Source organism: Plutella xylostella, chromosome Z (assembly GCF_932276165.1).
Source record: "Plutella xylostella chromosome Z, ilPluXylo3.1, whole genome shotgun sequence".
Lineage (NCBI taxonomy): Eukaryota > Metazoa > Arthropoda > Insecta > Lepidoptera > Plutellidae > Plutella > Plutella xylostella.
In genome coordinates this window covers 3,318,684-3,345,364 of record NC_064012.1, presented here as the reverse complement: position 1 = coordinate 3,345,364, position 26,681 = coordinate 3,318,684, and the positions used below count along the sequence as shown (strand labels likewise).

General features: G+C 37.7%; 2 protein-coding genes across 13 annotated transcripts in view; one reads left to right on the top strand and one right to left on the bottom strand.

Annotated features, from left to right (window-relative positions):
- Positions 1–16,862, top strand: part of LOC105392050 (glucose transporter type 1) — an 86,245-nt gene extending 69,383 nt beyond the window's left edge. For 2 of the 11 annotated variants that reach the window (XM_048632731.1, XM_048632732.1), the window contains exons 5-17: positions 1,774–1,951; positions 5,407–5,544; positions 6,167–6,262; positions 6,479–6,639; positions 6,856–6,980; positions 7,236–7,406; positions 7,670–7,806; positions 8,822–8,980; positions 9,191–9,403; positions 11,614–11,838; positions 11,930–12,069; positions 12,742–12,926; positions 14,120–16,862. In XM_048632731.1, the coding sequence (XP_048488688.1) occupies positions 1,774–1,951; positions 5,407–5,544; positions 6,167–6,262; positions 6,479–6,639; positions 6,856–6,980; positions 7,236–7,406; positions 7,670–7,806; positions 8,822–8,980; positions 9,191–9,403; positions 11,614–11,838; positions 11,930–12,069; positions 12,742–12,926; positions 14,120–14,208 (2,017 nt within the window). In that variant the 3' untranslated portion in view covers positions 14,209–16,862. The remainder of the gene's footprint in view (positions 1–1,773; positions 1,952–5,406; positions 5,545–6,166; positions 6,263–6,478; positions 6,640–6,855; positions 6,981–7,235; positions 7,407–7,669; positions 7,807–8,821; positions 8,981–9,190; positions 9,404–11,613; positions 11,839–11,929; positions 12,070–12,741; positions 12,927–14,119) is intronic. The other 9 variants (XM_048632741.1, XM_048632742.1, XM_048632736.1 and 6 more) reach the window with 9 other exon arrangements.
- A 1,304-nt stretch (positions 16,863–18,166) lies between these two features.
- Positions 18,167–20,994, bottom strand: LOC105392049 (biogenesis of lysosome-related organelles complex 1 subunit 2). Of its 2 annotated transcripts, XM_048632747.1 has the most exons (5): positions 20,792–20,994; positions 20,386–20,516; positions 19,868–19,979; positions 19,392–19,536; positions 18,167–18,401 (listed from the first exon to the last, which is right to left on the bottom strand). In XM_048632747.1, coding segments are annotated over exons 1-5 (441 nt in total). In that variant the 5' UTR covers positions 20,844–20,994; the 3' UTR covers positions 18,167–18,400. The 2 variants fall into 2 exon arrangements, with proteins under 2 accessions (XP_048488704.1, XP_048488703.1); XM_048632746.1 differs by having other exon boundaries at positions 18,167–19,536; positions 20,792–20,993.
- Between the last annotated feature and the right edge of the window lie 5,687 nt (positions 20,995–26,681).

The following is a 26,681-nucleotide window of genomic DNA, read 5'->3' as shown; positions in this document are numbered from 1 at the left end:
AGATATTATTGCACTTGATAGATAATTATATTTTGCATACAAAGTTAACTAAGCTACTCGCAACCTACAACTCCTGTCAGGTACAGTACGCCTGAAGGTTTTTAATTATCTTATATTTTATTTTAAGTTCAGGCAGTAATTTTATAACTAGGTACTTAGTTAATTGATTCATATTTTCATCAACATTAGATATACAGTAAACTAGTAAAGTCATGTTTTGTTACGTTTGAGTAGGTAGCATACTACTTAGTACTTAACTTAAAAGGCCAATATAAAAATTCCATTTCATCAAAAGCCTAAAACGTTTATACATTTGCTTAAAGTATTTTTTTTATTTTAAAAGAACGCCCTACCTTTTTGGCTTCTTACTCATAATGTTATCAAGCCTTTTTGTGTTGATATCTTACAACATTTTGTTGCTTTCACAATAACACGACTGCCTGGCCACACGCGATCTAGCCATTCCACCGACAGTCTCGCAGCATTTCAACAAGATGTCCCACAGTCCGTCCTAATAACAACAACAATATGTCACACAACGGAAACGTCTAAATAAACTAGCTAACAAAGACATTACAGCAATCCACTCAAGTGTATTTTAAAAGCAATAAAACAAACATTCGTTCTCTGGGGGAAGTCTGGACTTGAGTTGCACTGGCCATTTGCAATTAGTCGATTCCCAATAGATGAGTCTTCAGCGTTGTGTCGGGTCACGCAATGTCTACCGTGGGGGGGGGGTCAGTAGTGGGATGAGTCGGTTTTTGCATCTGCTCCTGTTTTCTCTACCTTCAAACTAGTTTGTAACGAACAAAAAATTTGAGAGGGGCTAGAGAGGTTTTTATATGGGTATTTTTACTGAACTGTAATCAATCATTTAGCATCAGAAATGTTTAGCAAACGTAAAAATTCGAAAGAAACTATTTTGATTTAGCGGGGCTTGCAAATTGTAGAAATGGTTCATCATGGCAAGTTTATATTCATTATACAGTTACAATGGCGACTATACCTTAACCTACCCCTAATTATAAATATACCCAATTGGCTGTTATATGCTCTATAGTCCATCTTGCTATTGTCTATATTTCATATTATTCATTCAAGTATATTATATCCTTCCGACTATATCTAATCTAAGAGCGGCTCCTGTACTCTCACTGACACAGTGACAGTAACATAAATTTTTTAACGCACCTCCGTAGTTGCTGAGCCTGATTTTAGCTCCCTGAATATCATCACAACACACCACATATCTCACTTAAATCACAATGAGATATCTCGTGTGATAGAGTCTGTCGAGGGTATAATTATTATCCTCCCCTCGGAACAGTTATACCTACCGACTACAGTGGCGAGACAGTATCCTCGGCCGATCTTCGACCAATGAACGGCTAGCAATTGACCGACTGCCCGGCCGAGCATACTGCCTCGGCCTCTCTAATTGGTAGGTGTAACCAGGGTTTGTCACTGCGTGTGAAAATCAGTTACCATCGCTGTGTCAGTGACTTAGACTTGGTCAGTGCCAGAGCCACTATTTAGTTGGAAGCCTACTTTATCATGAGACCAGACGAGCGTTGTGAGTTGTGAGTCGCGTATTCTGATGCGCGGAGACAAGGCGGGCGGGGAAATTACTCGCTCCCCTCGTCCCCACATATTTCTGCCGGAATACGCGACTCACAACTCTCAAAACTACGCTCGTTTGGCTTCACCCTCTACCAACAACTAACCATTGTCGAGCCGGTCGCTTGGGCCGCGCCACGAGTCTACTGACCGAAGGTTTGGCTTCAGCCTGCAGCGCCAGGTGAGCGTCATGAGCATGAACCTGACGGCCAAGCTGGACGACCTGCAGCGAGGCGACCGCCAGCTGGAGACCACCGTGGCCCTGTGCGAGATCCGCACCCAGCTACAGGAGCTCACCAAGAGCGTCGAGTCATGCCAGAGCGAGGTTTCTGAGGTACGTGACGAAGATATTTGTGGTTGTTGAGTTTGTGTTTGCAGGAATTATGTTGTGTTTCTATTACACTTTTATGTGTTCAATTAAATTGTTTCTGTAATTTTCAGTGTCGTCAGTGTTTACTGGTTTTTTAAATTATTTTACGGATTTCTTTTGAATACGTATACTGCGGCATTTTCAACCAAGTTACTTGTTTCGTTTACGATATTAACTTATGTTAATAAAATAAAACAAAAAATATTTTCACCGTTAAACCATTTTATGAAAAAGTATAACGTTTGAAAAACGCATAGTTAGATTAGTTAGCCAATTTATAGATAAAAACGGCACGCTTTTCATTGCAAAAAGTGTTTTATGCTGGTAAGGTTACAGTGGCATACCTACTGTAGCAGCATTAATGGCCGGTAATGCCTTCTATCACCCTATTTTAATTGGGCACCACTTAAGGGTCACTATGTAGCTAATATGATCGGAATATTGGGTAGTAGGTACCTAGGTACCACCCTCGCTAAAACACGTTCACCCGATATTTCGCATTATTGAAACTTCCAACCGCTCTATAAAATGCTATTTGAGATAATCTACTTATAGTCGATCGTGCTGCTAGCTTTCCAGGGTTTTGATGCACCGAGATCGATAACTTTAGAGCTTAAACTTTTCGATTAATGAAGTAACGCGTAAACAAAATGTTAGAAAAGTCACGAATGAAATGGTGTTTGTCAGCGTTGTACATCTACATTTGACTTTTGGGCGTTGAATTTGTATGTAGTACGGTATCTTGGTATATATGATCGAAGATGTACATAATTATCTGGCTGTACGTATTTAACCCCCAAAGCAAAAAGGGGTCATATAACTTTAAGTTCACGTAGCTCCCAAACAGCTGAACCGATTTTCAGCTTTAAGTGGGATGTTGATGTTGTGTTGTAGCCATATTTTATTAAATCGATTCGTCAGTTACACTATTCAATGTCGGGGGTACGTTAGTTATAAAACTTAATTAGAATGATTCTTCTCTACTATTTCTTTGTGCATTGGCCATACTTACGATAGTAAGAAGAAAATATACAAATTCAAATATTTTCTTATGTCAGTACTTAATACCTGGATTAGGTTTGGTATTAAGTATAACTGCTGTAAATTAAGCCTACAGTAACATAATCATGCTTATCGCTTTAAGCTTCATTAGGTACCATGTTATGGCCGTGTTATCTTGTGAGCAGACAATACCTACATGCTAAAGGGAGAAACACAGATAAGTTAATCGGATGGCGCAGTGGTTAGTGACGTCACATCACAGACGACTGTCACAGATAACTATATTGTACCATTATTGCGTAATAAACGTTACAATTCGGTTCAAACAACTAGTTATGAAGTAAACAGCGAATGCACTTTTGAACCTTGTGAAACTAAAAAACTGCCTATTCATTATTTCAAAGGTTGACAGTTGGTTAGTTTTGCAAAGCACAAAGGTGTATCGCAGCCAATTTCAGGATCTAGTAGTTGTTTGGACCGAACTGTATTATGAAAAAGCTTTAGTATCACCATCTCGCAACAAGCAGCCTTTGTAAATTCTCTGTATTTTCAATGTTCTATTCATATTTTTATTCCTTTTTAAATGTACAATAAAGTGTTCACAAATAAAAATAAAAAAACAGTACACTTTCAGACCTTGCATCCGCAGATCGCGAGCGATGAAAATGTATTTACAGATATCGGCGCCTACAGTTATTGTAATCGGATATTTGATATCCAATTCCAATTACGGAGACTCGTAGAGCGGCGATCGGAATCTCAGAGCTCTCCATTCGAACGTATTGTGGATGCCTGTGGAGCCTCCAGACGGATATGCGATGAATCGCTAGTTCGGTAGGCACTCGCGGATCAATTAGATTAAACGGTGAAGGAAAAGGTGTTAGAAATTTGACGTCTGTGTTAGAAATAGGGATTTTCTGCCGTTTTTACCAAAAATAAAAGTTAAATAGGATTAAAATCATAATGTTTTTTACTACCTTAGTTAGTAGAACCCCAAAAAGACTTACATAGGCGCCGTGTATCTCTTGAGTAAATCACCTAATCATGAAATTAAGTCCTAACGAAAAAGCCAATCACAGCGCTACACACTTCATGCTGAAATGCTCAGGTGTGAAACTGACAGTCGCACTCAATATTAATATTTAACTAAACCGAATCGATAACTTCCTCCAATCGTAGGGTCGAGAACGCGAGGTCTTATTTCAAACGTCACATTTACGTTGGAGTTGAAAATTTATTGGAAGAGTAAGCGAGCTGGTGCAGATATCTCCGTGCAGATATAATATCTCGGAACTGCAGCGTTGAATAGCGAAATACGACGCCCGAGAGAGATTTGTGTATTGCTGACTGCCGTATATTGGACCCGGTTAAAATTTAGCGCTACGAGAGTTCCTGATAAGCCGACTGCTTGATGAAATTGCGACCGTTTAGTTTATTTCCAATGCAAATGCAAATGAAAAACTTAAGTGGATCTTGAATCCCGTGCATTGCATTCGTAATTGAGGTGATTGTAATGATTGTTGTTGGAGATGTATACAGGGTGGGCCTATAAGTCATGGTCCATACGAAAAAGAGTGATAGAAGATTAGCATAACCAGCTATTATTTACCATAACAAGATGCCACTATATCGCAAAAAGTCACTTTTACTGAAACAGTTTTTACGACAGAAGAAATTTTAAACAGCTTTTATTAACTTGACATATTCCTAAATTTTATTTTGCTAAATAATAAAAACCGATTAGGGACAACACCCTTTTATAATCAGCCTGTAAGAAGGTATATTTATTAGTATGCTTAGAGTTTCACAGCTACGGTTTCTTAGCAGTAACTGCGCTCCAGTGAACCTGTACAATTTACGTCACAGCCATATTTAGTAGGTTAGCTATCACACAAATAAATATACCAAGAACTGCCTACCTACACGATTTCATGTGAACTGAACTTTATCCGTAACTAATTTCTCTGTATAACCTATCGCGATAAGATTCTATTCTTCTAAGAAAAAATCACGCCTTGGGACATTTCTTAAACAACATATTTCCTTGTAAACACCCATGCAACTAATGTAATGTAAACTAAAGTGGCGACCCGAGGGCCTAGTGCAGGTTTTTCTAAACCCATCGAGCTGTGAAAATCGACGCAAATTTGTATAGCACTCGCAAAAGGAGTGGCTCGAAAGGTCAGAAATTCGCAAAAGAAAGTTTGCTTCTCCATAGTAAAAAGAGTCGCCAACAAAGTTCTTATGAAGTGGAATACAAGGTTGTTTTCGCGAATTTTCATATGGGTTCGCCGTCCGTCACTTCAGCCGATTGACATTTTCATATGTTTGAAGTTATTGCCATCGTACGATCACTGCGCCTATAGCATCACTCATGGTCACCGCACATAATAACCGTAACGTAAACAACAAAACAGGTGAAGCGGGACATGGTTGCCATCAAGCAGGAGTTGGACACGGTGCAGCAGGTCAAGGAGGAGATCGAAGAACTGAGGGAGTACGTGGACCGACTGGAGGAACACTCGCAGCGACGGAAACTGAGGCTTCTTGAACAGGTAACACTGTTCTTTCCGTGTACTTATAGGTTTATACAATCACCGCTGGGGAGCAAAGGGCCGAAGTGAAGCGCCGCCGCTCTATACGATCTTGAGCCAGCTCAGAGACATAGTGTCAGTGATAAATTCTAGAGCTCGTCAAAAATCAGTAAGTATGGAACCTAATTCTAATACTTTATAAGCTCTTGGAAGACTACCTGATGCACTGAATTGCTGTGTTTCGGGGAGGTAAAGGCAATAGGTGTGGGAGAACCAGAATACGGCTAATCATGTTTCGTCGTATCGATATCGTCTTGGAATGGGATGATGACGACGGCATTTGGTCAAGCGTTAACACTACTAAGTATTGCAATTCTCAGAATAAGAAGGGTACAAAAACGATTTCCAAGGAAAATCCTACGCGGCGGTAATAGCTATTTATATCTACCGACTAATATAATGTAATAGTAAACTAAACTAGTAAGTTCAAACATATGTTATAAGGGCAAAAATAAAAGAAAAATACCTAAGAATTGAATAGCAATAACTTTAACATTTGGGCCTCATATGACGCCACACTATTTGCTGTAAAATTGTACTGTATTCTATAGAAGTATTTAAGCTTTTTCACATTTTGTTTCAGGGTCTAACTTTCTTCCTGTCCTACGCTATCTTGGCTGCCGTGCTGGGCATGTTGCAATTCGGGTACAACACTGGTGTCATAAACGCTCCCGGCCGGGTAAGCTCATTAAACTTTGTTATTCATTAGTTAGTTATTTTGGGCTTTACAGGTATTAATGAAACATTTTTCAACACCAATATTTGTATGTTTAAAACTAATGCCAGTATCTCTACATGCCTTTGTCGACATAAATATGTCCCATATTTAGCATAACCATAGCATAATATAGGTACTTCGTAAAGAAAATTCACATCGCGCTATGTTCCAAAACAGAACATCGAGAATTTCATGAAGGACGTGTACAAGGATCGCTACGGCAAGGACATCCAGGAAGACTCTGTGAACAAGCTCTACTCCATCGCCGTCAGCATCTTCGCCATCGGAGGAATGCTGGGCGGGTTCTCGGGCGGAATGATCGCTAATCGATTCGGAAGGTAAACCACCCCCACTTACCCTCAATGTTTGTTGACAAAACAACAGAGCTTAACCTGTCAACACATTAATCCAATACAAACAAAACAAGACCAGCGTTTTAAAAATAAACCTTTTGTAATGAACTGCTCGCCAATTATCGGAAAAGGTAAACGGCCGTAACATTAATTACCGGGAACGACTGAAATAGATTTCTAACGATGCCGTTCTTTTCTCAGGAAGGGTGGCCTGCTCCTCAACAACATCCTGGGCATCAGTGGCGCGAGTCTCATGGGCTTCACCAAGATATCGCACTGTTACGAAATGCTGTTTTTCGGTCGCTTCATCATCGGCGTCAACTGCGGTAAACTACACTCCGAAGTACAAAACACACCCAACAACTTCAACTTGGCTGGGTTTAATCTAACTTTGTGTACCTGGTCAATTCAAACTTTGCGCCGGACGCGATAATCAAACACGTTTCAGTGGAACACCGATCACTAATTTCAAAGCATAACTATTAGTTTCTAGCGCAGCCAAGTTTACACGGCTTGGAATTGATTAAGCGCATTGCCGCATTGGCTAACTTTCTCAACACAATGCTTCACTTCTCGAACAGGTCTGAACACTTCGCTAGTGCCAATGTACATATCCGAGATTGCGCCGCTGAACCTGCGCGGCGGACTGGGCACGGTCAACCAGCTGGCGGTCACGGTGGGGTTGCTCCTCTCGCAAGTCTTGGGCATCGAGCAAATCCTCGGCACTGATGAGGGCTGGCCGATATTACTAGGTACGTTAAACTGACAAATAGGATCGTGTCCTCTATTCCCACCAACTAAACCAAACTAGCTTTTCCCGTCAGATAATAACGTAACCCAAACTCACCGACGATTCAACTACTCTCTGCTGTAGCGATGTTTGTTGAAGTGTACAATCTTACTAGTTGTTCCTTAACTGTCAGACAACTGAACTCGCGGTCGCTATTGTACGAGTACAATGTACATGCTTGTTGAAGTGTAAATCGGTATTAATCGGAAACTTATTTCCTTTTAGGATTGGCGATATGTCCTGCTATTCTTCAACTGTTGCTGCTGCCAGCCTGTCCGGAGTCACCTCGGTATCTGCTCATCACGCGCCAATGGGAAGAGGAAGCTCGGAGGGCATTGCGCAGATTACGGGCCAGCAATCAGGTGAATAAACATTCACGTTATTCATAATGATAGCATTTCTTGTGGCTTTTCAAATCATAATTATGTTAATTGGATTTAAAACACAAAGTTTTAAATTTTTAAGGACGGTCAAGTATTCCAGTTTAATTTTATGCTGTAATTGTAATTTTATTGTTTCTCTCAAATGCATGAATTCGTCCTTTCTTCTGGAATCTCATTATATTTGTCGTCTATTAATGTTGAATGTCGGACGGTAATTGTGTTAGCTCACAAACATTATTCTGGTTGCAAAGCTTTTGATCTGCTCAAATCGAGACAATGGATTCATCAAACATGAAAAATTACATGTTTGATTGAAGCATTGCGAGTCACGCTTTCGCATGGTATGGAGTATGAATATTTAAGGGTTTATGTAAATAAACTCAATATCGCCCACTCTGATGACCCTCTTGTTCTATGAAATCCAATTGCAAATGACAAGCGAACAATAATGGTGTCACTACGCGACTTGCAACTCCGACGCGACATTTCATCATCTGATCATCGTATTGTTTTAGCTGCTGGACTTCATGATGCGCATACTTAATTTAATAATGTATTTTGGTGGTGACACAAGAATATATTTTGATTATGGTCGAATAAAGAGCGCAATACGAACACGATGTACAGTCAGCTGCATAAGTAGCTATAGGTACACATTTGAACCTTGTCAATCTAACAAACCACCTATCCATTCATTGAAGCATTGACGGTTCATCAGTTTGATAAGGTACAGAAGTGTATAACAACTTATGCAGCTGACCGTACCTAGTACCTAAGCATTTTTTACAAACACATGATTTTTTCGTCTTTCTCTAATATTTCATCAATGAAGAACGAACACGAAAGCACACACAACAAAGCTTTAGCGACCCCATATTTCTGACTTAGAATGACTTAACACTGTACAACCATACACCACAGGTACAAACACCACACACAGGTACAAACAAATGAAACCTAACCTAAGTAGCTAACAACTGAATGCCCATCGAAGGTGGAGGAGGATATCGAGGAGATGCGAGCGGAGGAGCGGGCGCAGCAGGCCGAGGCCTCCATCTCCATGCGAGAGCTGCTGTGCTCCCCCACCCTGCGAGCCCCCCTCCTCATCGGCGTCGTCATGCAACTGTCCCAGCAACTCAGCGGCATCAATGCTGTAAGTTTGTGACCTTTGTCATTTAAGTGTATGAAATTCCGAGTTTGTGTCTTCAGCATTATCAGTAACTAATGGTTTAGTGCAGGACTCAGGAGACTTCCATGGTTCGCCACAAGCCGTTGTACGTTATTTTATGGAACTAGTCTTGCATCATTTTGGTTTTTCGAACAATCTCTTTCCAATTCTATCACTGCCTTCCATTCTTTCCAGGTGTTCTATTACTCTACGTCTCTCTTCACATCTTCTGGTCTGACGGACGAGTCTGCCAAGTTCGCGACCATGGGTATCGGAGCCATCATGGTCGGCATGACCCTGGTGTCTCTGCCCCTCATGGACCGCACCGGCCGCAGGACCCTGCATCTGTACGGGCTCGGGGGAATGTTCATATTCTCCATCTTCATTACAATCTCGTTTCTCATAAAGGTGTGTCTTATTTATATTATTGGAGTCCGTGTCTTGTCACTTGGGGTTGTCCGTTTCAGAGGTTCAGTTAATGTTTTAAAGGTTTTGAAGATTCAATAAATAATAATCTAAAACATTTGAAACCCCAAGTGACAAGATTACTATAAAGTGGCTTTCAGAGGAACGGCATTAAGTCGACAACTTCTGTAAAGCTTCACAGAAATCGGAATATATCAACGGTTTCTTGAAAATCAGTCCGTACAATTTCTTAGAGCAAACATTGCAAACTAGAAGTTGTGCTTTACAACTAATGCTTGGAGTCTGTCGAACGTAAAGAGGACCTTGATAAAGTTCTAGTCTGAATGAAATACATCAAGTTCATTGAAAAGTGAATGGGACACTCCCTAGCCTAGTTTTCCCTTTTAATGTTTACTTGAGTTTGTTCTGTCTCGCTCGAGCTGTTTGTAAACACAACTTAAATAGCTCTAACAAGAATGAATGAATTGTTTGATAAAAATATCGGCAATTAAGTACTAGTGGAATTTTAATTTTCAAGTGTCGATTGTGAGAAAAACGGCATATTTATTAAATTCAGTATTATCGTTGAGTTAACGGTATCAAAATTAAGCTACTGCTACAGCTATGTGGAAAAGTTCGCATTTTCAAATTTGAAACAGGTATAAAAGTATTGCTTAAAGTCCCCAGAAATGCTCAACCAAAATGCTGATTGTAAATTGACCGTTGGACTGAAAAGGAACGACTTTATTGATGTCGTTTTGAATTCAGTCTACTGAAAATTTAATACTGTGTGAACTCCGAGAGCGCAGCGTATTCTAGCAGATATTTCGCCCAAGTTGGTCACATTTATCCGAGCGATTCCGCCAGTAATTGAAGCGAATGTCACCGGGAACACGGGAATAGCTGCACTCTCGTTTTTAACTAGAATATAAGTTTGTATCCGTAAAGTTTTAGAGCACGCTTTTCATGGCTTTTGTATTTCAAATATCGCACTTAGTCGTTATCATATTATTTAACTTTTGTTTACTTACTTATCTTGCTCATCGGCTTAATTATGTTTACAATATAATCTATTAGTTTTGTGTAGGCGGATACCCCCCCAAAAATTACCGGTGGGGTATCTTATCTGCTAATTGTTTAATTTTTATTCAACAATCATCTAAAGTCCTTATTATGAAATCTTTCATTACTGCCCTAAGTTTTCTAATCACAAAAGCTGTGCATGCTTTGCAGAACAATCCTATCTTAAAACCATCATAATTGTACTTATGTAGCATGTTGCAATATTTTCAAAGAGGAAAATTCCAAATTCGATGAGAAAAATGGTTATAGGACAGGATTTCATTATGTTTTCTTTATCTTCATGAATCTACCATAAGGCTATATCCTATTTGAAGAGTACATACTAGATTGAATATCAGTACGTTCCGATGATTGAATATCTCAGTGGTGATGCCGTATTCGTGACGGCAACGCGAACAGGGTACTTTAGTCAAAGGATCAAACATGGCGGCTACACTAAGCCGGAACCTTGAGTCACTTGTTTGAGCTGATTCGCTAGCAGTAACTACTCATCGAAAAGGATTCCCAGCCTATCACTTTTATTTGCTTTCACGCTTAGCCTCCCCCCCCCCCTTCGACTTTCCTAGCGCCGACTCCGGACTCTCTGGAAGGAAAGCTAATGTACATAACGAAACGATATCTCAAATATAAATGTTAGATACATCACTCACACAGCACTTAACACGTTTTTTGTTTAACACGTGCAATACTTTGAACCAACCGCGAAATATACTTACTAACCTATACTAAATAGTATGTTTTACACGAGTGGCTCATGCACACGCGTTTTAATGAAAAAGCCAGCTCTTCACTACAAACACAAACGCTGCTCATAAGCAGAAAGCACTAATTTCTCACTATAGCATTCGCAGTATCGCAAATAGTCGAACGAACCGAGTTTTAGTCTATCGGAGTCGACTTTGCGGCGTCCGAATTGACTGGACACGTCAATGTTGACGAGCGAGGTCGTAGTTCGTCAGCTAAACATGTCGCGTTAGAAGGCAAGTACCGTTTACTATTTCTGTAGCCGTTGGGCTTCATACTGACACACCCACAGCGCGGGACATACTGTGTGATGTGACACATTTATGTTTGTGATTTGTTTCACCCGGTCGGTTGCAGGAAAGAATGTTTTTACTATCCCCTCATAGGAGTTTTTCGGCTATGTGCAGGAAATGATAGACTGGATGAGTTACCTGTCGGTGGTGTCAACGCTCAGCTTCGTGGTGTTCTTTGCGGTGGGCCCGGGCTCCATACCCTGGCTGATAACGGCGGAACTGTTCTCTCAGGGCCCACGACCGAGCGCGATGGCCATCGCTGTCTTAGTTAATTGGATGGCCAATTTCGTAGTCGGAATTGGGTTCCCTAGCATGAAGGTAATATACGTTTAATTAGTTAATGCAATTAACTTATTATAAATATATTATAATTTTTAAATACTGATTTTATTTATTACTTTCTTTGCAGGCACTACTAGAAAACTATACATTCCTGCCTTTTAGTGTATTCCTTGCAATTTTTTGGATATTTACTTACAAAAAAGTTCCTGAGACGAAAAACAAGACCTTCGAGGAGATACTGGCGCTGTTCCGTAACAACAATGGGAGGTGAGCACCTAATAGTATTATAGATATACAGGGTGTTTAAAGAAGGGGATGACTCAGGGGATGTTATAATTTTGTTTTTCATAAGTACTATACTATCCCCTGTATTATTATTAAATTCCAAGTTCGTTAAAATGGAAAAGGTTTCCAAGTATTTACAATATTGAACCTAGTCAGACACAGACAGCATTCAATTAACAGATATCTGCAGGGTTGTATTTTCCATACGCTTTCGATCGACATTCAATTAATTATATGTCAGTACAACTAGGTAGATTCGAAGAAGTTCAATTAATTTTCTCTCAATATACATAACTGAAATACCTTTGATGCAAATAGATACGTCGAATTAATATTTACTTAACGGTTTATAATACGGCATCGCCCAATGTTAAAGCGTATATAAAAGTGATTGACTACTAACCTATAACAGTAGATTGTCATAATTATGTCAATGAAATACCTCATTTCACTATTTCAGTAAGAAAAATTAACGTTATTTGAGTGGTTTTATATTTTAGAACCACGATAATTACACTTATGTAGCATTTTGCAATATCTTCAGACGAATGAGGAAGATTCCAATTTAATTAAGTATTTGAGTCAATCTATATCAGTCCAAATGAAGGGTACCTATTTGAGAGCTTATTTGAAGGGTATACTAACAAAAAGCAGCAATTTCGACAGGGACAGTTTCCGCGACAGCCGGCTCTACGGCAGCATGTTGAACTGTGTGAACGCGCTCGAGCAGCAGCTGCCTCCACCGCCGCCGGCGCCGGCAGACGAGAAACACGACTCACGTGAGCATCATCACACCACTTGGCTATCAGAAACCTCCCTGGAAGCACCGCCTCTCACAGGTACTTATGTCATCAATGCTTGCTTAGGTAAACGTAGTCCTCTCAAAATCGATCGGTCTACCAACTGAGTTTTTATTTATTGTCTGTTATGTATGGTCAGCTTTATTAGCAGTTTTCAATTTTGATAGCATCTCAAACTCACGAACAATTAATGTTTGAAATGATAGGCGGTTCGTGAATTTGACAGGAGCTACCTTTACACAAAAGTGTAACACTTATGAAGCTGACTGCAAGGAATCAAACGTTTTGGGTAATGAAAATTAATATAGATATAATAATATAAATTCGCAACGAAATTTGTAACGAGGAATATGTTATCAGTGTGTGTTGTGTAAACTGCTGGTGTTCCATATTTGATAAATAAATAAATAAATAAATAAATAGGATTTTACCTATAATATAATATCATCTATATAGACATTGATGATAGATGCCCTTAAGACTTAGTTGGTTGGCCAATTTACTACCGTCTATTCTTTCTTACTAGTATTGCGGTCTAATTCACATACTAATACTCATTAACCGTGTGAAGATTGTATTTTGACAAAAGGTAAAGCTCACTGAATATTGGATGCGCATATGGTGGAATTACGTCGTAACGTCGTAACACTATACAGTCAGGTTTGGTAGAGAATTCATTGCAATGCCTCAACCCATGACACATTCAGTAAGCCAAGTCATCAAGCAGTCGTAGTATTATACTTAGCCAAGAATAAAATAACCACACGAAAAAAAAACACTCTGTTTAAGACGTTGAAAGGACAAAGTAATCAAAACAAATACTTTTCGTAGTTTGTGATTCGGCAGGCTTTTACCAGCCATGTGTTAAACGAGTGCGTTATGCGTGTATGCTATACGTAACCCTTAAGCATTTCATTTGATGCATTTACTTTTACCCTTTTATGCCATTCGACACTTTCATTCACTCATACTATTCGAGCCTATTCAACTTAGATTCTGCTCTAGATTTACTTTTAGTCTTTACGTCCATAATTTAACCATTCTACCTAAAAGCTTTTACATACCTATTTATTATTTACTTGTACATGTACCTACATAACCTATTGTATGCTGATCCATGACTTTCCCATTTCTCTCACAGTTATTTGGACGTCATCCAGCACTGTAGATGATTAGCCTAACTGAACTATAGTGTGGTATGAGTTATTAATGGGCTTGAAAAAATGTTTCAGTGTCGGAGAAGTCATCAGCGGGCGGCGACGGAGGGCGGGCTCCGCCGCCGCTGCCGCCGCCCCGGTTCCCGACGGCCAACAACGTTTGACACTGGGAGACTGCCGCGCGGCCCGCGCCTCTCATGGCGCCCATAAAGGCGGCCGCCAACTTCCTACTCCACGGGTTCAGGCGCCATCACCCCCGCCCGACCATCGCTACGACTCAACAAATGTTCTAAATCAATGTGATTAGGTTAACTAACGAAAACTTAGCTATTAAGGCACAACGTAAAGATAAAATAGCTCATTAGTCATTGACATAATTTAAAAACGCATAGGTATCTTGTAAAGTGCCATTTGATTCTTGTACCCATTTTAATTAGGTCTTCGTAAGTTTTATTTGTATTTTAATGATTGTGGAAATTGGATATTGTCGGTTCCATCTGGCGTCGTCAGGCAGTCTAGCATTTCAGGTCGCATGGATACAAATTGTTGTGTCAACTCAAAAACAATTTTATGGAATTTAATGCCCTGAAATAGTAAAACTTTGCATAACATTTTTTTAATACTACATTATTTTTATTGCAATTATTTAAGATCAATCCTGTGATTGTGCTTCAAAGGTTGTTGATTTTTTCGAACATGTACTTTTGCTTGTAGTTTGTCACATGAAGCAACGTTGTGGTAATTAAGCTTATAGGGTACTTATAATTTTGTTAATTCGGCAATAAATACTTACTGGATACCTCGTAAAGAGTAAAGCTGTGAAGTTAGATTAGTTTTTTGGTATGAAATAGTCAAACAATAATAACAAATCATAGCGTATAATAAAACGGAATGTCGATCTGCGATAATAATGATGACTGTGAAACGAGGTTTACATTGTGATACCTAGGCATAACCAAACGTTTTACAATCTAACCTATACCTTGGTATTTGTCCAGTCTTGTCTAAGAAACTATTGCAAGTTAAAGCTTGATGACTCCGAATGCGCGGGCTATAATCGATAATATATTCTAAATACATATTACGGAACGTTATGGTTGGTGGAAAATTTCCGCGTAACTGAGGATGGGGTATTTGACTGCATCAGCATATTATATGCTTCAATATACATGTTTAAAATTTTAGGTTATATTGTATAATCATTCCTTGAATGATAACCGCTGTTAAAATAGTTACAATTATATTAAATAAAAAATATTATATATTACGAAGTGACAATATTTATGAGCAGTTAAATGACCTATCGGAAAGAGTTCTGAACAGTAGTCGTAGGCAGGTTATGGTTGGCGCATTAGGAGGCTGCAAGCGCAGAAACAAACCCAGTTGATTCACATTCACTCGCATTGCTTACGCGATGGTCGTCGCATTTCGTCAATGTACATTTTGATTTATTGAGTAAGCGAAGTTGCTAGCTGACGCTAATGTTAATATAAAATGAGTAGGTACGATGGCAGAACACTTGTGCTAGCAACTAATACTGATACGGATATTGAGCATAAGACGTCACTATAGATATGTATAAAACAAAATATTTACAAAATGTTACGTTGTTAGTTAAATTGTTGATTTTGTTATAAGTTAATATTTACTTTACTGTAGCAAATTTTTATAAATTATTTTTAAAGTTTAGTAATGATATTTGTTGTTTATACAGTACATTATATGATGATATAATTTTATAATAATCCAGGATAATAAATTTAAATATTTGCGATACTGGGAATTGAACTACCCCTATTCTTGTAATTTAGCCAACCTATTTAGTATGTTTAATAACAATTACAACAATTACATAGGTACCTATATATTCAACTGTTCTCCACAAATCTATACGAAAATGCTTAGTTATTATATTAAAGACGTTTAATTTTTGTTACTGCAAGAAAATCTGCATTATTAGTGAAGAATTATTTTGTAGTGTTAAGAGATAAATAAAATAAACATATTATTATCTTTTTAATTGAAAAAAAAACATAGATTATGGTAAGTTATACAATTTTGTGAAGACTTTTGAATGTAAAGCTTTTAAAACTTATACGCCCCTAGGAAAGTCGATGAAAAAAAATTCATTATTAATTAAGGTTCCCGTAGATACCACAGGGTTGGTGTAGACAGCGGCGGCGCCCTAGCGGCGACTTGAGGCCCCGCGGCGCCGGGCTGCGCGGCCTCGAGGGCCCCGCGCGTCCCCGCCCCGCCCCCGCGCGCGCGTCCGGGACGCCCGCGCGAGGGGCACCCTCCCCTCCCACCCTCCCTGTCCCCATCCCCTAGACCCTAACGCCACAAAGGGAGACCCTACTGACACAAGATGCAGTAGCGCCCCGAATATCCGACTGCCCTCGCTAGTAATGAAACACTAGGCTGCAACGAGGGCGTCTGATATTCTAATTGAGTATATTTTTGTTAATTTTTGCTCAAATCGTTGTATACTCAAATGTATATTGATGTTTTCTAAAGTCAGTTGTGCTCAAATTTTAACGCGTTGACAGTAACAATATAACGTAGATGTTAGTGTGTGTTTGTCTCTGGTGGTTATAGCGGGGAAGACGGGCGGTGTCGCTGTAGGGGATCTAGGTATGCTATCCCTTATCTCTAGTAAACCCTAAAATCTCTTCAAGCACTAACTCCACAGTTTAAGCAACATATTGTATCTGAATAATATGTTTATGTATTTCAAACACTGAGATTTGAGCTCCGATCTTGTACAAAACGAACTTGTAAAATTTTATTGGGACTACTTGTTATAAAAACATAAAAAATATGTATGGTGTTTTTATTTGGCTCGGTAGTTTAGAACCCCTATTTATCATTAGCTATTAGGGATCTAATCTAGATCATGACGCCGAAGCTTTGAAAGTGAGCTACGAGCAGCTGATTTTAGCTGGAGCAAGGACAGCTGAAGATAGGCGGAAGTGGCAGACGTTAGTGGAGACCCTCTGCACCTCTGAGGTTCCATAGGACACATTACGGACCTGTCACAGTGGATCAATCCCAGCTACTCTCCAATGTCATAAGTTTAGTTCTAATATAAGATGAAGAAAGCCTTGAGAACATCGCTAAGCCCAGGCCTAGTTTGTATTATGCTTTGAACAGAGTTTTCGGTCAAAACAATCGCTGAACTGATTAGACTTTTGTGCTTAAACAAACTAACGAACTGTCAATCTTGGAAAGAAGGAATAGGAGGTTTGTTAGTTTGACGAGTTACAAAAGTACATTCGATGCTAATTTTAGAACTAGTTGTTCGAACTGAACTGTAGGTACTTACTACTTTTCATTAAGTCATCCGTTATCTTCCCTGGACTTCAGTAAGTACATTATCCGTACAGGTATTTGACAAATGTTTATTTTTGGTTTCCCCTAGAGGCGCCACTTTGTATACGAGAAAACATAAACATTCATACATAGTTTATTTTATGCAAATTATCAAAACCTGGTGACTACTATTTCCTATCGTATGCCAGAAGTATGTTAGCACTGATTTTTTTCAGTCGTCCTTAATCTTTTGTTCAAACAGTGCCATCTATATTAGGAACCAAGAATTATTTAAACCGATGATTTCTATGAACACATAATAGTTCGCTATTTCGACACGACGAACAGTTTCGAAAGGTAAATTCACGTAGGTTGTGCATGTAAGGCTTTACATAGATCGTGTAAAGAGAACAAACAATACTATCTTTGAAGTAGTAAAAAAATATTTATTTGACAGACCCCAAAATTAAAGAAGAATAAATTATCGTACCACGTACCTATAAATCTTCAAATTATAAATTTTCTGATGATGAACGTATTTTTTTCGTATTACTTTCCGTTTGAAAAAGGGCTTGTCTTTGTAGAATAACAGAGGCTTATTGTCAATCACCAACCTCATCATTTATCGTGATGGTGTAAAAGTCAGCCTGATTATGGCATAGAAATAGCATAGACCTACGAATCAAGATATAAGTATAAAAGTGGAGTATTATAAAAGTGGAGTACCCAACAGTGGGCGATAGAAGGCTGATGATGATGATGATAATGGAGTATTAGTATGAGTATCAATGTTAGTTATAAATTATAACCATATTTACTTTGTGATAGAATCTTTATTTAAAATAAAGTTTTTAAATAGGTAATAACAAAATAAAAAGCTTACATATTTGCTTAAGGTATTGCTTTGATTGGATAAGTTATAGTGTAGACAAAAGAAGGTAAGGTTAAGGCTTAAGTACTTAAAATATATAAGGAATATTTACACCGCGAAATAAATGCACCGTCTTTCTTTGTTTCATCTCTGCAACTCAGCGATAGACATCAGTGTCTGTATGAGGATCATTAGATTTATAAGGCATGCCAAGAATATAATACTGTGGTAAATACTTACCCCCTTATTCATAGAGAAGTTATAGGACGTTTTAGCTATTGAACTGTTGAACAATTATTGTTCTTTGATAGAGAGAGACAAAACAGTTCAATAGCTAAAATGTCCTATAACTCTTCTATGAATAAGGAGGTTCATATGTCCAGCAGTAGATTTAGTATAAGTGGAAGTTGTGTTATAATTATTCGTATTAAAACCGTTCCTTCATTGGAAGGAGACCCGTGACCCAGCAGTGGGGACGTGAGAGGTTGTGATGATGATGATCACATCACATAAACAAACTCCAACAAAGAGAAATGCTAAACCTTTTACCATTATGGTCATCCACATGTGGTTAAAACATATATAACCTCCTAACACACCTACGTCCGCAGTATCGAGGAACGTGGGCAAACGGCATGTACGTATACATACATAATGGTTATATTGTATGTAGCGATAGTAGATAGATATTCCATACTGCAGGCGTCATCGGAAAATACGAAACAAAGAAAATAATTTAGAGACACTAACCATAGAATTACTTAGCATGGCCCACTATAACATCCAGGTGTTAAAAAAGTGTATAGTAAATCGAAAAATGGATGACTCAGGGGGTAACCCTCCACTCCAGTTTCCCCATTTCAGCTTACTATACCTCTTTTACACCCTGCGGCTGCATAGGAGTTCCGTAGCGAAAAACTGAAAACCAGAATACCAACGATCTATCGAATATCGCAACTATCCGAAAAGCCCTTACATCCGTGTCCGCCTTTATATTAAGGAGGAACTGTAATCAAAATAGATATAAAAACCACCCTTTATATCCGTGTAGCGGACACCGGCACTAGTAGAAACCTTACGTATACCGTATAATACGTAAGCTTCGATATTTGCAGGTCCCGATAAAATAGCTAGCTAGTCTATAAATGTAATGAGTGAGTGACATACTAGGTCCGCTTGTCGTCGAGTTCCTTGAAGCGGGCTCGCAGCTGCCTGGTGTAGGCGTCGAGCCGGTAGGCGGCGCCCTCGAACTGCGTCACGCGTGCCTCCATCAGGTCGATCTGCTGCAGCAGCGGCGCGATGTTGGCGCTGACTGGAATGGGACAACCACTTTGTTAATATGAATCTTTATTTTTATAGCGGATACTGTGTGAGTTGCACAAAGGAACGTTAAGATGTTAAATCTATGTCTGTCTCTTTCTTTCCATGTACTATGCAGGTTGTCAGATTCCTGTATAATCTGTTCAGTAGTTTTTTGTGTGTAGGAGCAACACACATACACACACAAACTTTAAACTAACATAAATTTCTATACTGTAGACACCTTAAAAGTGCAAAAGTTCAGGAACTTACACCATTGTGAGAAAAAAAAACATATTGAGTACAGTATTTTGTTACATATGTAAGAATATACTGAAACTTACACATTTCATTGTATTCATTGATGGTCTTGCCGAGGTTGGCTGCAATCTGCCTCAGGTCAGCGTACTTGGTGATGGCCAGCTGGTTGATGTCTTCCAACAGCACATAGTGATCCTGAAACCAACAAGGCCAGATATTCAGTTAGAATTACCTCATACTTTTCTAGAACCTTTTGCCCTTTATTGAAAATCATTTGGCAGACGAGGAGGGTAACAGTGAATTGGAACCATATATTGAAGTTAAGCAACACAATGCCACCACCTTAACACAAAATGGTATTCACCAACCTGCACTAGGTGCGCGTGGTGAAAGGCCTAAAATAATTTGTTCATTGGAACAAGATCTGTGCCCCAGCAGCAGGGATGTACTTGGCTATGATGATGAAAGTGACACTCTAGTATTAAACCTCAATTTTATAGTTTTACTAGAGAAAGTGGTATTGCAGTACTATCAGATAGACTGTAATCACTCTGTAAGAACTTTTTTTGATAGTAGTAAATAACAGAAATTCTAAAATTACCTGAGTAGCAGTTAGTTCCCCAGTTAAATATTCTGAAGTTTTCTGGAACAGAGATGTGGCCAGTCGACTCAGGTTGGGGTCATGAGGGTTGAGGGCCTCAAAGCTTGATGTGCTAGTTGATATGTTCATGCCTGCAATTACAGATTTGAACCATGCTTAGGTGCGTAGATAGAAGTCACCAAAAACCACAATTATTGACCATTTTCAAATAAAAGGTCAGTGGGTCACCTTGGCAAGAAATGGTAGGTGTATAGGTATAATATATAAGTACCTATCTTTCTGTTTTCCCAGCTCCTTTCGAGAGTCCTCTGCTCTCATGCATTGGTTATGTTAAAAAATTTAAAATTTTAATACAATAAAATTTTAGTTCCAGTGTTCCCCATGGAAGTAGAAAAAAAGACCTTACCTTTTGCAGGTTTGAATTCCTGTGGCCACTTCTCCGGACTTTCTTCGGTCATGTCTTGCAAAAGATGACCTACTAACCAATTATTGGCTTCTATATTCTAAGTCTACTTAATTGCTTAATGTGTTAAAGTAAAGATAAAACACTATTTATTATGATGCAAAGCAACAATTTGGTTGGGATTTTTGTTTTGCACTTTGCAAGTTTGCAGGATTTTTGACATTTGATTTGATGACATTTTTGACACTTCTCTTTTACCACAGACCAGAATATTTATTTTGGTGTCTGGATTGTAGGATATTACTTACTCTATGGCATTATTGTTGGAACGGGCCTCGGATAGAAATAGTTTTTTAGATTTGAGCAATATTTATAAAAATATAATACCTAATATATTTCAAAGAGTGTATTTGTCGTTATAGTGTTGCATACAGTCGCTAATCCTTCTTATGTGTGCTTGTATTCTATCCTTGAGTGAAATGAGACACCGTATAACTTTCGACCATTCGCTTATATTCGTACTTTTCGGACTTTTACAATTTTTAACATCAATCGCAAAATCCAAGAATCAATCCATCTCGAGTCCATAGACCAATTCCCCAAACGTCACTTGTTTTTTTTTTAAAACCTCCGTTACATTATGGTGTTAAAAATCAATTCTTATTCCAACAATGTTAATGAACCTAACAATCGTCCATCCTGACAACGTGTGCGACCCCGCGCACGACGCCGGTGCGTAACCTAACAATCGGCTGGGAACATTGGTCCATGGCACAGAGCTTACAATCATCAAACCAGAATTAAACTATGTTTTATAAACTACAATTTAGAAACAGTTAACATCAGCAATATGTTTTATAATCATTAAGTTTAACAATAATATAGCTAAGTTTACTAATATTAAATTTAAACAAAATGTAATCACAATGCTTTTTTTAAAGTAAATTTAAACATAATTAAATGAATTAAAGTTTATAAAAACTGAATGTTCAAGAGTAACCCAACTTGGAAGAAACAATAAATGCATTTAACAATAACAAATGAATGGGAATGTTCTTCGGTTAACACTAATTATACAAAACAATCCAACTTAATAATATATACCCAACATTTATCATTAACTAAGGAGTATAGGAAACGAACTTTCTCAGTAACCTAACTTACAACCATATTCATAATTTACCGAAACCTTATCAGTAATATAGAGTATAGGAATAACTAACTTTATCAGTAACCTATCTTACAAACATTTTCATAATGTATTAAACTTTATCACTAATATAAATAGTATATGAATCTAATTTTATCATTAATCTAACTTACAAACATATTCATAATGTACCGAACTTTATCAGTAATATAAAAAGTATAGGAACCGAACTTTATCAGTAACCTTACTTACAAACATATTCATAATGTATTGAACTTTATCACTAATATATAGTATGTAAATCTTACCTTATCAGTAACCAACTTACAAACATATTCATCATGTACCAAACATAATCAGTAACATAGATTTTAGGAACCGAACTTTATCAATAACCTAACTAACAAACATATACATAATGTACCGAACTTTATCAGTAGCCTAACTCACAAACATATTCCTTATGTATCGAACTTTATCAGTACTATAAAGTATAGGAACCGAACTTTATCAGTAACCCAACTCACAATCATCTTCCTATTATACCGAACTTTATCAGTACTGACTATAGGAACCGAACTTTATCAGTAACCCAACTCACAATCATCTTCCTAACGTACCGAACTTTATCAGTACTGAGTATAGGAACCGAACTTTATCAGTAACCCAACTCACAATCATCTGCCTAATGTACCGAACTTTATCAGTACTGAGTATAGGAACCGAACTTTATCAGTAACCCAACTCACAATCATCTTCCTAATGTACCGAACTTTATCAGTACTGAGTATAGGAACCGAACTTTATCAGTAACCCAACTCACAATCATCTGCCTAATGTACCGAACTTTATCAGTACTGAGTATAGGAACCGAACTTTATCAGTACTGAGTATAGGAACCGAACTTTATCAGTAACCCAACTCACAATCATCTGCCTAATGTACCGAACTTTATCAGTACTGAGTATAGGAACCGAACTTTATCAGTAACCCAACTCACAATCATCTTCCTAATGTACCGAACTTTATCAGTACTGAGTATAGGAACCGAACGTTATCAGTAACCCAACTCACAATTATCTGCCTAATGTACCGAACTTTATCAGTACTGAGTATAGGAACCGAACTTTATCAGTAACCCAACTCACAATCATCTTACTAATGTACCGAACTTTATCAGTACTGAGTATAGGTACCGAACTTTATCAGTAACCCAACTCACAAACATATAATCTGAAATAAATGGATTATTATCATTATTATCATAAACAATGTACTGAACTTTATCAGTAACCAATCTGAAATAAATGGATTATTATTATTATCATCATAAACAATGTACTGAACTTTATCAGTAACCAAACTCATAAACATATTATACAATCTTTAGCAAGCAGTCTTTCAATAATAATGCCAAAATTGTTTTTACAAAATTACAATGTTTTGGGTGCTGAAAATGCCAGGCAAAGGAGCTACTTCTCTTCCTAAGACTCTTGCAACCCTAAATAGATCTATGTACGGCGATAAGAGCTTCTAGTTCTGTCCCTCATCGTCAGAACAAGTCCTTGTGCATAAGTTGCTGTTTTTCTGCCTTTGTCGCCCTATTAGTTTTGTGTTAATTAGGGTTTTCTATTTGTATGTGATGTAGTTTTAGTTTAGAACTAGACATTTTCCACCAGCACACCGAATGATGGGATAGGTTGTGTATTACTCATGCCGAAATCGAGTGTACTACGAGAAATTTGTCCAAGAAGGGACCTGTGCATAGGTTATTATTGTTACCTTCCATTTATTTCTGAAACTGAATAATTTAAATGATAATTTGATATGGAGAGCGAGATCTCCTGGCACAGGTATTTTTATGCTTAATAGGAGGTATTTACCTTGTATTAGTTATAAGTGAAAAGTTTTTGAAATAAACAATTTTTAATTTTTTTTTAATTAAATTTTTCTTATACAAGTTCTGCTCATACGTTCGAAGCATACTCGACTACGCCTCACAAGTGTGGAATCCTAGGTACCATGAATGTATAAACTGGGTTAACAAATACAAAGGATTTTTAGAATACCTGCCCTCCAGGACCGGTATAGCTGTTCCCAGCTAATGATGACAGCTGCAAGCGTCATCACCTCCTCCATTATCCAACCGTAAAATAGCTGACATCATATTTTTCATTATTATTATTCACGGCTTAGTAGACAGCCCTACGTGGCCCCTTTTTTTTAAATTAACTTTGTCATTCCGATCACACATATTTTTATTTTATTTTTAATAATACTTATTTTACGTGACTCTGACTATAAAGCCATGGTCATTCCTATGACTAGCACTAGCTGTTGCCTATGATCATCGCTTCGCCTTAAAATGTTTTCCCGTGGACGACTCCCGAACTACCCACCCAACAACTTGCCATGGTGGTATTAAACTACTTACATGAGAATTGACAAATACTTCACTAAAAATGATTTACCAGACTGCATACGGCAAAGACTTGTATGGCAAATGGCAATGGCAAAATACTCATTTCAATTAATAATCTATGTGTTTCGCATGTAGCCAACTAACGCAATACCAAATAACTTTGCATTCACTAAAGTTGGCATGTGAATTTTCAAGCGTCTAACTTAAACGGTGCTATGCGATATCCCATAATATGACCGGTACAATTCTGATCAATAACTTTGCTCTAAATCGCGTCACGCGGAAATTTTATATTTATGCATTGAATAAAAAATTTGACTCTGACCTTGATACCCCCTATTCCCCCTTAGGGGTTGAATATCCCAAAAACCCGTCTTAGTGAGCACCTAAGTTACAAAATGGACCCCATGCAGCACCAGACTCCCAGCACTTGTAGCTTCTAAGTTTTCGTAAAGACTCAGTGTGCACGTCACATTATAGATTATCATTTATTTCCAATAGGCTGATTAGTGATCATTTTGCTTCTCATAAAACTGGTTACTTTAGTTCGTTTTCTTTTTAAGTTTTTATTTTATAATGTCGTTCTCTCCTTTTGTATGTAGGTATTGTTCATAAATAGCGGTTGTTCATAACTCTTACGATTAGATTTAGTTTATTATAGGTATAGTTAAACCTCCCTGTACCATTTAACTAGTCTACCTAGAGTAACAGTAGAGTGGAAGCTTGAGTAGCATAATTTACTTTTGCATCGTTACCTATATTAAAATTTAGTTAAGTTTTCTCAGTATTATAAAATAAAATATTAGATATAGATTTGGTATATAACTCTGTAATGTAGAAAATATGTAACTTTTTATGTTATTATTTGTTTATAATTTCAGACGACCGAATGGCGTAGTGGTTAGTGACCTGACTACTGAGCCGATGGTCCCGGGTTCGATTCCCGGCTGGGGCAGATATTTGTTTAAAGACAGATATTTGTACTCGGGTCTTGGGTGTTGATATTTATATTTAGTATCTATCTATCTATGTATTTGTGTAGATATATCAGCTGTCCGACACGCATAACACAGGTTCTGCCTAGCTTGGGGTCGGATGGCAGTGTGTGAGATGTCCCCACATATTTATTCATATTCATATTTTATTATAATTAAATTCTTAAAATGTAAAAGTCTAATTCGGAATTTGTTAATTAAATTTAGGGTAACGTAACGTACCTTGGGACGCTTGTACCTCGGGACATTGATTGTATTTTAAAAACCGGCTAAATAAACACATTAAAATTCTTCCCTAGGCATAGTATTTTACTCGCTTGGCAAAACTAGTGAGTCTCGTGATCATACCAGCATCGAGTGTGCGGTGAAGACAATATGAAGTTTTTTGGAGTCAAAAGTAGCTTTTGTATAGTTTTTTGTGTTGCTTTATCTCATTGAGGCATGCTCAAAATAAAGACATGGATGTCACGTATAACTTTTCAGTTATTTAATTTTATGACATGGCAATTATCTGAAAGATTCCTATTAATTAAAAATAAAGATATTTAAATTTTGGTTAAATATTGCTTTTTTGTACCTTGGGACACGATTAAATTTGTACCTTGGGACACTGTTTCCTATGGCTTTGTACTATGGAAAATGCAAACATCTAAATAACGCCTTATATCTCTGTTCTTATTACTGCCAGAGTGAAACTAGACAGAAGAGAGATGCAGTAAATCAATAAGAACAGAGATATAAGGCGTTATTTAGAAGTTTGCATTTTCCATAGTACAAAGCTATAGGAAACAGTGTCCCAAGGTACAAACGTGTAACGTACCTTGGGTCAAAACAAGCATTTTTACTTTTATCTTAATTTAATAAAATCTGGCCACACTAAAGCTTTAGCACAAATACTAGTGATAATAGATTATATATCCTACCGAATAAAGAAAATTTCACATTAATATCTTAGTTGTACGCTGCGATAGCTTCATTCAAAGTTGGGGTAGTCGAAAATGTCCCTAGGTACGTTACGTTACCCTACTGGTTTTGAGTGAACTATGCACCATGTATTTATTAAGTTATAAGTTAAGTTGCAATTGTTTCAGAATGTACATTTACCTACCTATGGTAAAAATATTACATACATAATGTAACTATTATCATATGTTTAAAACAATTGTATTTTATTTTTATTTTCTTCAAGAATTTGCACATTTATTGTTTTAAACTAATTTAATGTTTTATTTGGTTACTAGAGTACCTAACTGTTTAAGTTTAGCTAATTTCATTCCATTTTACAATATTTGGAGAAGTTACTGCTATGTATATTATAGCACAATA